General features: G+C 36.3%; 1 protein-coding gene across 2 annotated transcripts; it reads right to left on the reverse strand.

The window, feature by feature from the left end:
• Positions 1 to 314: 314 nt before the first annotated feature.
• On the reverse strand, positions 315 to 12,376 carry LOC103965223 (kinesin-like protein KIN-7D, mitochondrial). 2 transcript variants are annotated; one of them, XM_009378245.3, is made up of 25 exons: positions 11,665 to 12,376; positions 11,427 to 11,524; positions 11,170 to 11,259; positions 10,896 to 10,948; positions 9,359 to 9,424; positions 8,853 to 8,906; positions 7,716 to 7,775; positions 7,444 to 7,522; positions 7,273 to 7,340; positions 6,775 to 6,831; positions 6,579 to 6,683; positions 6,190 to 6,294; positions 5,920 to 6,027; positions 5,679 to 5,813; positions 5,411 to 5,590; positions 4,788 to 5,003; positions 3,991 to 4,131; positions 3,435 to 3,554; positions 3,276 to 3,326; positions 3,064 to 3,111; positions 2,773 to 2,919; positions 1,654 to 2,367; positions 998 to 1,127; positions 794 to 904; positions 315 to 657 (listed from the first exon to the last, which is right to left on the reverse strand). In XM_009378245.3, exons 1-24 carry the CDS (start codon positions 12,003 to 12,005, stop codon positions 819 to 821), a joined length of 3,252 nt encoding a protein of 1,083 aa, XP_009376520.2. In that variant the 5' UTR covers positions 12,006 to 12,376; the 3' UTR covers positions 315 to 657; positions 794 to 818. The 2 variants fall into 2 exon arrangements, with proteins under 2 accessions (XP_009376520.2, XP_009376521.2); XM_009378246.3 differs by having other exon boundaries at positions 5,679 to 5,810; positions 11,665 to 12,375.
• Positions 12,377 to 13,681: the final 1,305 nt, after the last annotated feature.

Below are 13,681 nucleotides of genomic sequence, written 5' to 3' on the forward strand. Positions count from 1 at the left end.
ATTTGCATCCACACTACATCATTGCCTTACAGAGCCAACTAAATGTGTCCAGAGAATTAAATGTAATACGAATTTTGTTAGCAACAGTCACCCACCATGCCGCCCTTTCTTAGGGACAACTAAAATTTACTCACATGGACTAAAGTTCACGGTCACCGTGGCATACCGAACCATTAGTAAAAGACCATGTGTCAAACTATCTCCACGTGGGCTTGTATTAACGGCTTGGAACACCACCGTGGCGGCAAAAGGGAAAAGAAATGCTAGGAAGTGTTGCATGTCCAAAATTCAGAAGAAAATAAACAGTGAAATAATGAAGGAAACACCTGAACAGGTGGAAGAATAATGCTTCTTAAGCATACTTTGTTTTCTATACACGGCAAAGAAATGTTTTATATAGGACAGGACCCCTCAATCACAACATTTTGCTGCATACTTAAAAAAACAAAGCAACATCATCCCCTCTGCATCTCAAACTCCCAAATGTGCTCATTTCTTTCTTCCCCATCTTTGTCCCTAGTTATTTCACAGGACCCAAATGGAGAGCGACACAAACAACATACCGATATACTCTTTTACACAGTTACTTACATACACCCAAACTAATTAAAGAATCTCACCCACTATTTCACATAAAAAAGAATGTTCATAAAAGCCCTGCAAAATAGAAACGCAGGAAAGCAAATTGAGAGTCACCCTCGCTAAAATATGAATAGATCACACATCCAATACTGCAAATTGATCGAAGTGATCCAAGCAACGAATTGATCAAAGATTGAGAAACTTGCATTACCTTCATTTCCGGGAATAATAGACTGTCACGAAGTAAATGCAAAAAGCCTATCTGAAATCTTTGTACGACAAATTGGGCACTCAGAACATGCAAGTGAACAAGACTTACACACTGCAAAAGGTACACCAGAGTTACTATTGGAAATGATTGAGTAACTAGGGTTGAATTGAAACTTTTGTTACACAAAACTTCAGAATGACTTACAACAAAAATGCCGGCAAGGGAGAAGAATTGCTGCTGTTGGTGATTCAAAACATACTTTACACAAATGGGAATTGGAATCTCCGTTTCCCTGGTGTTTGAGCTCTTTCTCCTTCATCTCTTGCATTCGAGCCTGAAAACATAACAGTGGGGTAGATTATAAATGGCTTTCAATTATAACATTTTTAGGATTACAAAAGGACTCCTCTACTTCAAACCACACAACTTGACGATAATTCATTAATGTGTAAGTCTTTAACTTAAGCATCCGCATGCTTTTCACAAGAACAAAAAAATGGTTGACCCCTCATACTAATAAGCATATGATAACATCATGAATTCATCGAAGCCAAGCATATGAAACAGAACCATTTGGATTGAGCCAAGAAGGACACAATCTCTATGCAAAAATGTTTCCAAACCAAACCTATGACCTAAGAAAGCAACGCCCTAAAATTAAAGTACCAATTGACTCTTATTTTTCATGTCCTCAGCGCCATTCAAACATTACTGTGCTTTTGACTTATTGGTTTTACAAAACTAAAGGAACCTTAAAACAGAACCGATAGCCTTTTAATGTCCCCAATCCAAATCATAGAGGAATACTGAAACAATCCTAGAACATTTATTTCAAAAGAGAATGCAGATTCTCGGGTTACCTTAAGGCGAAGAACAAGAGGTTCATCCTTAGGACTTTCATCATCAGCGGATTTTGAAGCATCCAAAACTTGTCTCTCTATGGTGGCAATCTCATTCACAGTTGCTTTTAGACCATTACTATTTTCTATCACATCATTATGCCTTTCTTCTGTGTGTGTCTCAGGGATAGACCCGCCCTCTTTCTTTAATTTTGCGACCAACACCCACATGTTTGCTAAATCATTTTCTAGAGCGTCCTCCCTTTTCTTTGCATCTTCAACCTTTTTCCTGTACTCCTCTTCTGTAAATTCCTTTTCAGCAAGGGCAGTCTCAAGAGCTGCCTCTCGCTGTTTCCTTGCTTGGAGTTCCATCCTTAAATCATCCGAATCAAGATTCCATGCCTCAAAGTTATCAGCACCACCAGATAGCCTCCCTTTCCTCCCACCTCTTGGTCTATCATTGTACTTCCGACTAATGCCATTAACAGGTTGCATGGAAGAACTTTTAGAATTGACTAACTCCCGGGCAGCCAACAACTCTTTTTCTAGTTTTGCATTCTGCAATGAGAGCTTTGTCACTTCACCAGCCAAATTCTTCAATTCAACAGCAGCAGCAGAAGCCAGTTCCTTTGCATAAGAAGCTTCTTCGGCCAGTTTTTGGTTCTGCACATGTAACCCACTCCTCTCCTCTGAGAACTGCACGTGCTCCAGCTTTAGTTTTTCATTCTCAATCCCCTATGAGAAGGAACAAAAGCATCAATTAGTTAGATGTATAGCATGAAAGTTGAAGCAACGTCTCTTCAACATCTTACATTGCCACAACAATATATTCAAGCACACAAGAAAGAGAACTCCTAATATTAACCAATTCACGTGAAAGTACAAAGAAAATATAACTAAACAAAGCTATGGATTTCGCCATCTAAATAATAAATAAATATAAGTTCAACTGGCAAGTAATGATGACAGAGAAACTATAACTTCTACATAAAGTACACATGAACCAAGAACAATAAACTAAAACAAAAGAGAGGGTGCTAGTCAATAGTATGTAAATATACTTGAACTAAAGGTGGTAGCTAGCATTTACTAATCCATTAAGCTCTATAGATTGATGAGCCAGAAAGTGTCAGTAACCACCTGAGACTGAATTTTCTTTTGCAACTCCTCAACATACTCTTCAGATACACACTGCTCGGAAGACGGTGATGATCTTTCACCAGATACTGAAGCCAAACGCTGCTCTAACTGATCCACTTTTTCTTGCAATTCCATGTTCTCTGCACACTGCAAATACACAGAAAGCTCAGCAATATACTTCAGGATTTAAAAGCCTGCACTGATACAAGTAAAGCATAAAATGATCAGCTGAATGGAAGAAAAAGTTAACAAAAGATAATGCTCAAAAGGAACTAAGGAAGGCATTCTAGCCTTATTTTGCAATTGCTCCTGGAGAATACGATTGTCTGCTGATTTTATCTGCATGAAAGGTACACTTAAAAGATGAGTTCCACGGCAATTAGAATGTAATGAGCAAGGGTTATATCCCCAAACACAGATAACAGCTAAAGCAATAGGAAAAATTTAAAATTAAACATTGCCCATTTTGTGTACATCAAAAACTGATATAAGCATGCACTCACTTCCAACTCAAATCCCTTCTCATTGCACTGGGTTGTCAGTCTCTTAACTGTCTGTTGCAGATTAAAACAAAATTTCAGCAATTTTTTGACAATAGTAAAACAAAATTGGAGTACTACTTATGAATAACAATAACTAAGATGATGAGAATGCAAAACTACCTGCTGCATCTCAACCATAGATGCATTAGCAATTGAAGCCTCACCACTTTCGTTAATGCACTGTTCCAAAACCCTCATTTGCCTTCTCTTTTCATGGATATCACATTCCAAGTTCTCAATCTGTAAGCATGGATTTTTAATCACGATCATTTTAAGCAAAATAAACATACTTCAGCTGCTGCTCAAATGAAGCTGTAAACTGTTAAACTACTTAGGATGTTGAGTGTTAAATGGAGATCATGAACTAGACAGGCCCGTAAATTTTACATTATTGCTTGTAAAAACTGATCAGATTCAAATGAACATGACCTCATTTATAGCCACTAGCCAGAATACCACAGTAAGATGGATCCAAATGACAAACTCCGCAGATATATTCAATTAGTTCCAACTGTCAATTAATATTGTGTTAAATAGGCCCTACCCAACATTCAACTAACAAGTGCAAGCCACTGTCTCTTATTTTTTTTGCTAACCAAGCTTTCACAACATTCCGGAGACAATAATTAGGACTTCCAAGTATGCAGAATAGGATTAATAAGAATAGAATATATACTTGAGTTTTGGAGCTTTCAGGGTCATCTACAGACTGCTCCACCAATCGTTTCAAGGAGCTGGTGCCCAGTGCAATCTCTCCAGCAAGCATCTTAACTTGCTCAACCAGCAGGTCTATGTGATCTGACATTGTCATCCCTCCCTAAAGTATATTAAAATAAGCAATCATAATTACATCATAATAATGAATAATAAATCCTTTAAAATAAATGAATATTGGAGCCAACAAACGAATTCATACTGAAGTGTCTAAGTAAATTATATATAGAACTTGCCCAAGGGCAATTATTACTTACCATAAGTCTGTTAATAAGAAATAATAGTTATTATGTGGTACGTGGCAAAATCAAATAGTACATACAAGAAACTTTATGGCACATCCTGATTTGATCATTGAATGAGTAAGAGTTCTGAACAGGAAAAGTATTTGAAGGAAGAATGGTAAGAACTCTGAAAACTAGACAAGATAAATCCTCATGTATCTTATTTGCAATTTCCTACAAGTGTATATGCTTGTATAAGCGTGCATAAGCCCATATATATATGTTGCACGCAAGCGCGAACATGTGGGAAAGAAACAAGCAAGTTCCAATTCCCTCTTCCTCAGACAGTTGGCCCCAGAAATGTTTCGCAAAATTAACTTAGCCAAAAGACTAAAGTGCTTCCTCATATATATTTCAAATTATTATTACCAAGACTTAAAATAGAAATCAACTGTATTTGTGATAATTCGACAAATGCATCCAAGCTTTATATGCTGAAATGGAAACAGAACAAAAATATATGAAAAGTAGTTACCACTGGAACTCCTGAACCACTGATAAGTTCACCCGCTTGAGTTGAATCTGTAATTGTACTGCCAGCTGGTGGGAGCTCTTCATTCCACCTGCTCAAAGATCTCTTGTGTCTAAAATCATAAGCCATATCTGATGGAACAGCAGATGCAGAAGACAGTGACTCCTTTTGGTTCTCACCTTCTAGAAGCAAGGGTCCATCTCGCACTACTTCCATTTTCTGCCATACAAAAGCCACACAAATAGTAAACATTGTATGATGCTTTCCACTCCAGAAAACAAGTAGGAAAGATCAAGTTTGACGACACTATAAACCTTTTAAGAGAATATTAACTAGAAAGGAAAGAAAAACATAACATTAACATTAGAAGTTAAGTGATCAGAAATGAAATCCTTTTTTTCTTTGCTAAAGCTAAGCAACCAAACAGTAATATGAAACAAACATCCTTGTCTGCATAACTTGCAAAACAAAAATAAATTCTCAAACTTTCAACACAGTTTCTCCTCGTACTGACTTGTCACATTTGGCATAAATATAATCAACATTCAAGCTCAAACAACTAACGTCAAAAAAAGGAGAAGAAAACAGTACAGACCATATACAGCTTAAATGAGTAAGGAACTCACTTCATCCTCACCAACAGAAAAACCGCGTTGGTGGCTGGGAATATCACTCAATCCAGGGATGGTATTTTTCGAAGAAACAAGGATGAGCTTCGTCAGCCTCTGGATTCTACTCATAAGAGCAGCCTTCGCTTCCTCTTCTTCCTCCAATCTTGATTGCATCTTAAACTGACCTTCTTCCAACTATTTCCAAACCAAAACAATCATAAGTAAGTCTTAATTTAAACTCATTAGTAAGCCAAAAGAACTTATTTCAGTTTAGGAACAAAACCTTTTGCTTTAAGCTGACAATCTCCTCATGACTGATGCCAACAAGCATCCCCTGCCTTAGTTGATCAAGTTCTGTTTTCAGGACCGAAATCTCTCTTTGATACTTCTTAATCAATGACTTTTCATCAATAATCTGCTAGAAATAATTTCAAAGAAAAGCCAAAGGGCAGAATAGTGAGCCGTAAGTGTTTAATGTTGAGTATTGACTTAAAACTGTATTCATGCTATGAGTCTTTGCACACCTTATTACGCGATGCATAGATTTCTACTCGCTTTGCCCTGCTTGCAAATTTCAATGTATTATGAGTTTCCTCCATGCTACTTGATGCAGGAGTCACCGTGCAAATAAGCTGGGAAACATGCGCAAGGAAAAAAAAGCAAAATAAATAAATAAATATGAAAAGCAAAGTTATGATAGTTGTAACTTTTAACTGCATAATTTTTTCAGAATAATTGATTCAAAAAGCAAATTTCAAAGCACATGGGCTAACAGTTGTAGTATTGGAACTCACCGAAACATGTCCATGCCCGCTTAACGAAGATTGTAAAAGACGGGTAAGCTTAGAATCTCGATATGGCACATGGGATGCCTTTCCCTCACTCAGCTTTCCGATTACCTTCATTGCAACCATAACATCAAGTTATGAATTAAATATCCTATTGCTTTTCTGTTCATTAGAAACCTGATCATGATTTATAAAAATGGTGGCCACTTTGTTTTCTAAACAGTAAAACTTGATCATTTATGAAAAGTGCATCAGCATCATGTTGCAGAAAAAATTGTTGCTATATACATTCTTTCATGTGGCTAGAATGGTGTGCATTAAGGCTTTACTTAGCCTTAGGACCATAGATAACACAAATTATGCAGTTAATGTTAATCAAATTGTACGGCACTTACAGTTCCAAGAGTTAGAAGACTCTTGTTTATGTATGATCCTTCCTTTCTTCTTAGTCCAGTTGTTTCGGTTTTCGAGCTCTCAGATCCAGCTAGATCAATTAAATTCTAAAGAAAACAAACAAACAAATAATAAGATTAAAAACATGTATGAAACTAAAAATCTAATATTTGGGATGACAATCCGTTTGAACCATACAAGTTGAGAGAAGATCACTCCGTCATACTCATCACCATGGGCACTGCTTTCTATCATCTGCAAATGCATCCGGTGAATTAAATATGATTAGCACGAATGTTTCACAAAAGTCACAATGTCATGTGCTTGTATAAAGAAACAGAAAAATACTGACACGAAGAAATTTTTACAGAGAAAAGTAGGAAATAACAAATACAACAGTCAAAATATTTACAAATTTATCTGAAAGCCTTGTACCTCCCCAGGCAAATATTGTATTGACAAATGAACTCGAAAAAATTTGTGCTACGTTCCATAAGGAATATCCAAGGCTCAAACAAGTAACCAAAACTCTGCATTTTAAAATTGACTTAAAACTGTTGCTATGTTTAATTGATGCATGTCTCAATGTGTTCAGAATTTGGTTCCTCAACATTATTTAAAGATAAAACATTAAATACAGATTGAGTATATAAAAACTTTACAAAATCAGGGAAGTATGTTGTGAAGAAGGTTTACCAGTGTAAATATGGTGTGACTTCGACTGCTGAACAGATTAAAATTGTTTGATCCAACATGACGATGCTCTGCCATTCCCATGCATCGGTTCAAAATGCAGTCAATAAATCATTTTTAACCTAATAAAACTGGGAGAAACAGAAAAGCCAAATATGTCATCCCTGCAAGTACCTTCTCCAGCAGCAATGAAAGAAAGTGCATGCCCAGGAGACAAAACGACTTCTTCTTTTATACCCTCAACATAAGTACCCTGAAAATTCAAGGATACAAACAGAGAAAAATGATAAGGCCAGCAAAAACTAAATGTGCTTATGAATACAAGATAAAAATATACATTTATTATTCCCCTAAAACAATATAAGTGGGAATCTTTCAGAGGCCCTAAAAATAAAAGAAAATAGATACAGTTAAATCAGGAAACCATTAAAAGATGAGTTACAAACCTGGGAATCTTCTCTAACACGCAAATTTTGACCTGTTGGATCAAGCAAGTCATTTATCACCTGATACCAGATGCAGAAATAGCACCTTAAATCAATACAAATAAGAATATTGAACATAAAAGAAAAAACTTTCACTCAGGAAAAAACTAAAAAGGATATCAAGAAACATCTGTCAAGTAAAAACTTAGATCATGAAGATGAAAATATACAAATAAATGATGGTTGGAAGAAATCCCAGAGTTTAAATTACGAATAACTTGATATAGATCCAATTTTGTGAACCATTAATAGGATTAGTCCACTTCATTGAAATAGGTCCAATAATTAAGATTTCACGTATGCTTATTTGTGGTTTGTACCATATTTACCCCTTAGGCTTACGAATTGTAGTAAATACACAAAATTTCTTAATTATGGGATTATTTTTGGTTTAACTAATCCCTTAATTGTAGGATTAGTTATAGCCATATAATCACCTCAACCCCAATCCGTTTCATCCCTCCTTTTTTTCCTTCCAAACAATTCCCTCTGTTAGATCATGGAACCAATCCTCCTCTTTTTTGTCTCTTCTTTACATGGGTTATATTTTTTTTGTTTTTCCCTCCAAATTCGTTCCTTTAATGGAGGTATATTATATCATATTTATATTTCTATGTTCCGCCATGTAGGTTCCCAGCATTTTTCTTCCAATACAATAGGTAGTTTATTTTTGTTTTGCAGGAAGATTATATCTGCTTTGTAGGTATAAAGCATCTTTCTTCCTATACAATAGGTAGTTACTAGATTATATTGGTTTTGTTTTCTTCATAAATAGTAAGTAGTTACTAGATAATATTTTAGTTTGAGTATTTAAATATTCAAAATTTAAAAACTGAATAAATGATTAAAAAATTTAAAGAATTTAAATATTTTTATCTAAAGGGGCAAAATTGATATCAAAATATTTAATTGGATAACTGGACTCAGTCCCAAAAACTACCTATGTTTTTGGACCTAGATCCAAAAGCCCCTTTAAATTATTAGGAAATATCTTCAAAACACAGAGGAATGACAGGTACATTAAACCAAGGAAAAACTGAGCTACCATATAATCTCAAGCCCTAAAATGTGACTGCCAATACATATAGCTCCACTGACCTCGTTGTAGATCTCTAGGTATGAGACACGCAGTAAAAATTCCCTTCCTGGGGTCTGAAAAATGAATGCAGCTATGAATTAGCCACCAAACAGGAAACTCAAGTCTGTCTCTAGTGTTTGTATCAACAGAAACAGAAAACAAATAGACACCTTGATGCTGAAAGACAGACAGGATATGCAATAAAAGCACTTACAAGTAAATTATCACAATAACATTGATGAAGAAAACAAATCACATCTGGACTAGTATGTTTAAAATCAAACTATTAAAATAGATGCAACATATATGTAACTCCCAAGGTAATACTAAGAAACCAGTGTGGGAATGAAGGGAGGGAATGGAGTGGTGACTGTACAAAAATAAATTTACTTTCTGAGAATGTACAAGAAAAAAATGGCAAGAAATATCCTAGCGTAATGTTAAACTGAAGGAAGGGGGAGGAATAAAGGAAAACTAAGATTTAACAGTCATACTTCAGAACTACAAAACTCTTAGGAGCTCTTACATCTTGAATAATACTGAAGACATCCTTTATCGCCAACGGTATGACACCTGGAGCATTTTGATCACCCTGTGTAGATTAGAAATGAGTAAACACAACAGTAAGGGAACCCAAACAAACAATATGAAGTATGGCAAAAAACTTCATAAAGAACAAAAGTAAGGTACAACACAAACATATGATGAAAATTATGGATGAACAAACTAAGTTCAAAAGATCATATTCTGGCAGAATCTAATGTGACCTTGCCAGATAGAATGGTATTAGGGACATACGACACATACAATGTTCCAAAGTAAACAAGTTAAACATAGCTATATGTCAGTGCATGAACAGTTGTTCATCTACATTTCGGCTAATCACAAACCAAACCTAGGACTTACCCAACTGCACCTTAAAAATCTTCAATCGTTTATGGCTTCATTAAATCATTATAGCTTAGTTAAATTAGATACTGATACTTAGGTGCTACCAGTGATGTTTTGACTTGCTCAAATAAATAGATCCAAATGACTCTGGATAATTTGATGATCAATGGAATCATGCCTGAGAGTGCATTTCTTTATATATTTGTAAGAATGCAGAAAAGAATCCATGTCAAGCTTTTGGGGATTTGGAGTCAATTGGGTATGTCAGGCCCAGGTCTTGTTTTTGGGTTACTATATGGTAGAAATGTAAAAACAATAAAGCTGTTTGAAGAAGGGATCCTTTAAGTTTTATGTGGTTCTTGTGACTTGAGACATGAAGAGCTTCTGAGGGAGTGGAACACTCCATGATGAAGCTTAGGCTCCATCATTTAGATGGCTTTTGAGGTTCGGCTTGTCATTTTAGTTTACCAGATATACATCTATGCTAAATTTCTGTCCTTCAGCCTTTAACAAAGTTCTTTTACATTATGTATTAATGTGCGTTGAATCTAAAGGGGAAGAGGGGATATAAGTGCTGGTGCAGGATTTTTACTGGAGTTAAACGAAGATAGTTTTGTAAAGGGTTGATAAAGATTAGAAAGCACAAACAGCGTGCCCATTTGTTATCAGGTTTTCATGACCACTCTTGCGTCCCCCCACTAACAATCTACAAGCAAATACAAGGGTTTCCAAGTATGTAACTCCTTTATTGTGAACAACAACTAGATCAATCTTAGATGGGTGCTAGGTCTGTTTAGATGTTGGATTACTGCAAATCCAAGCAAAATGAGCACATGGCCATCAAATTTCAACTTCAAAAAATCCTTGTAATGGAGAAAAAAAACAGATAAAACATTCACATTGAAAACAACCACTATCATTATGGTGTAATAACTTCCATATACGTAGTTTCTCATTCATCATTAGACATTAATATTTTCAGGGCCATGGAAGGCAACCTTAAATCTAGTCTCCTAGTGTGGGATCAAAGAGACAGAGTGTAAACATTGGTCATTATAACCTTTTCAGCACAACTCACAAACGGAGCTTTACTGAAAAAACAAGCGAACATGATTTTTCAATATTCTTTAACTTTCAGTAGCATAATCCCAAGAAAAGAAAGCGGAACTTACATGCATAGTGTGTGTCTTTCCACTACTTGTCACACCATAAGCAAAAACGGTACCTGCATTGTCAATACTCAAGCCGTAAGAAATGGAAAATTAACAAGAGAATTGAACATAATTTACTTAATCTATCCGTTTTCAACTAAACCTAATAGACTTTGGACCAGTCTCCACTTTTCATTAAAAAAATTATACACATTCCTACAGAAACAATATCAACATTTCTTGTTAGGGATTATCAAATTCTCCATTTGTGATCAACAAGAGAAGTATGTCATACCATTGACACCTTCCATGGCAGCTTTGACAACAGGTTTAGCGGCAACTTCGTACACCTCTTGCGAATTGGCATGCTGTCCAAAAACCCTATCTGCCGCAACAAAATCATCCCCAAATCCAATCAGTTTTCAAAAAGTTTCTACGTTAAATGCAGATTAATTCCAACACAATTTCTTTTTCATTCCCAAAACAAACTGAAATCAAAATGAACCCCACATCAAAATTTTCAAATTTAATGAATACTAACTAATATATTACCAAATGCATAGGCCGTAGCTGGATTATACTCATTCCTCACAATCTTATCGCCGTCTGCATACCAAGTGACCTCATCCCCTCTCTGAAACTCCCTCTCGCTGCAACCAAAACCCCCAAAAAACGAAACCAATTCAATCACACTGCCTCAAAACCAAACCCTAGAATCCAACATTTCAAAATCCTCCAATCCCAGAGCTCATAGATCTGATCCAATACGCTCAGATCTACTAACACTTACCTCAGCGGCCGAAACCGAATCGTCACCGATATGCTATCCCCACCCTTGGGCGCCTCGAGCATCTCCGCCAAAAGCTCCTCGGACGCGAACCCGACCGGCGAGCGAGCACTGTAACCCCCCGAAGCGTACTGCATTGAATCGGAGCGGCCGCGACCCGGCGTCATGGATCGGGACCCGAGTCCACCTCCCGAGTTGTAGAACGAGGAGGCCGAGGTCAAACAGGAGCGCGGAATCATCCGACCGTTGATCAACGCGGCAGACGAGGAGGTGGAGGAGTAGGGACTGGATGGCTTCCGGTAGGAGAAAGGCGAGCTGCTGCGGGCTCGTGAGGACGAGGCCATCCAGCTGAGTCAATTCGGACGGTGACTCGGTGACAGAGATTTGGAAAAATGCAGCGATTAAAAAACAAAAAAAATGGAAGAAGTAAGAAGAAGAAGAAGAAGAAGAAGAAGAAGTAAAAGAAGAGCAAAGAGAAAATGTCAGAGCGGTCACATGGCTCGCGAACCGAAAGCGAAGAACATTGTTTTCCCTTTTTTAATTTATTTACTTAATAATTATTTAAAATTAATCAAATCTTTCTGCTACTATTTTTCTGCAATGTGTGCCACTGTAGAGAGAGAAAGTAGCGAGAGAGAGATAGAGAGAATGTTTCGTCTTCTTAAAGGCAAAGTGAGAGTTGCAGAGAGAGAGAGAGAGAGAGAGGGGGGAGACGAGTGAGAACGACGGTAGTGGATGAAAAATAAAATTTGAAAAAGAATAGATAATTAATTACTGTGGTGACGTGGCGGGGGATTTTAATTTGGAGGATGGGCAACCGCGCGTATTGTGAATTAAAAAGGGGACTTTGAAAAATAAAATACGCTGAGAATGAGCGGGAATAATTGTGGCCGGCCGATTAGGACAAGTTTATATAGAGGCCAAAATTAATATTATTGTTAGTCTTCTGTGTTTGTTCTGTTTGCGGTGGCCAAAATTAATATTGAGCTTGTTTTTTAATGTACTTTTAAAATGATCGAAAGTATTTTTAGTGAAAATCTTTTTGGAAATAATTTTTAGTAAAAATGCTAATAAATTTTGGAAAAACACTTAAAGTGTTTCCTGAAAGAAGCACATAACTAGTACTTATTGTAGAAAGCACTTAAAGTGCTTTTGGAACCCGAGAACATTTTCTTTAAAAACATTTTCAATCATTTTTAAAACACATCCAAACAAACTCATTATTGTTAATCATTTTGTGTGTTTGTTTTGTTTGCGTTGGATAAACTATGAGTAGTACTATTCACTCATTTTTACTTTTAACATACTTTTGTTTATTTTTGTCCATTGATTTTCTTCAATTTATTTGATTTGATGGTCGGAAATTGAGGGGGTGTAAGAGGTAAAAATGAGTGTGTGGAGCACCACCTTAAACTATTAAAGCATTTCCGATAAAAGATGCAAAATATTGTAAAATTGGTATTTTACAGTTTTGGTTGGCTGGAAAACATTACAATGGCCGAATGTAAAATATTCATCTCCGCTAATAGATGTAAATAAAAATGAAAATTTGCACTTTTCTTTACATTTTTTTGGAGGTGGGATTTGACAATCAAAGAGAGAACAACAAATGGAATCTCAAATTACATCTTCTTTCATCGAGAGTATAATTAACATTTACATCTCCCTAAAATATAAAATGAGATGTAAATTAACTTTTACGTCTTAGATTTGTATTTCTCTGTCGGAGATGCTCTTACAATTTTAAGAGATGGAGGTTAAACTCAGGTGCAAAGAGATAGACATTGGCCTGACCAACTCGGCATGTCACGCCCCCGATCCCAACATATGTCTAAGATCGACACGAGACATCAACACATCCTTGTTTATCCATCATGTCTTGCCTCCAAAACAACCAAAACTCAATCAATGATTCAACCACGCAATCATTTTCTTTTATTTCATGGATGCATCTAACCTTAGCGTTAGACTGCCTACGTACCCTAAGAAGGGATCAAGTCTTTCGTAGTTCACCATCCAC

Source organism: the organism of the source record quoted next, unplaced genomic scaffold (genome assembly GCF_019419815.1).
Source record: "Pyrus x bretschneideri cultivar Hongxiangsu unplaced genomic scaffold, Pyrus_bretschneideri_v1 Contig85, whole genome shotgun sequence".
In the NCBI taxonomy this organism is placed as follows: Eukaryota; Viridiplantae; Streptophyta; class Magnoliopsida; order Rosales; family Rosaceae; genus Pyrus; species Pyrus x bretschneideri.

Bases quoted from the DNA above. Each gene is read 5' to 3' on its own strand.
- LOC103965223 (XM_009378245.3), bottom strand. From the start codon at position 12,005: ATGGCCTCGTCCTCACGAGCCCGCAGCAGCTCGCCTTTCTCCTACCGG. The intron at 7,776-8,852 runs GTCAGTGGAGCT...ATCTGGTATCAG, and splicing joins ACCTAGAGATCTACAACGAG to GTGATAAATGACTTGCTTGA. The intron at 2,920-3,063 runs GCTAGAATGCCT...GTGTATTTGCAG, and splicing joins AGGAGCAATTGCAAAATAAG to TGTGCAGAGAACATGGAATT.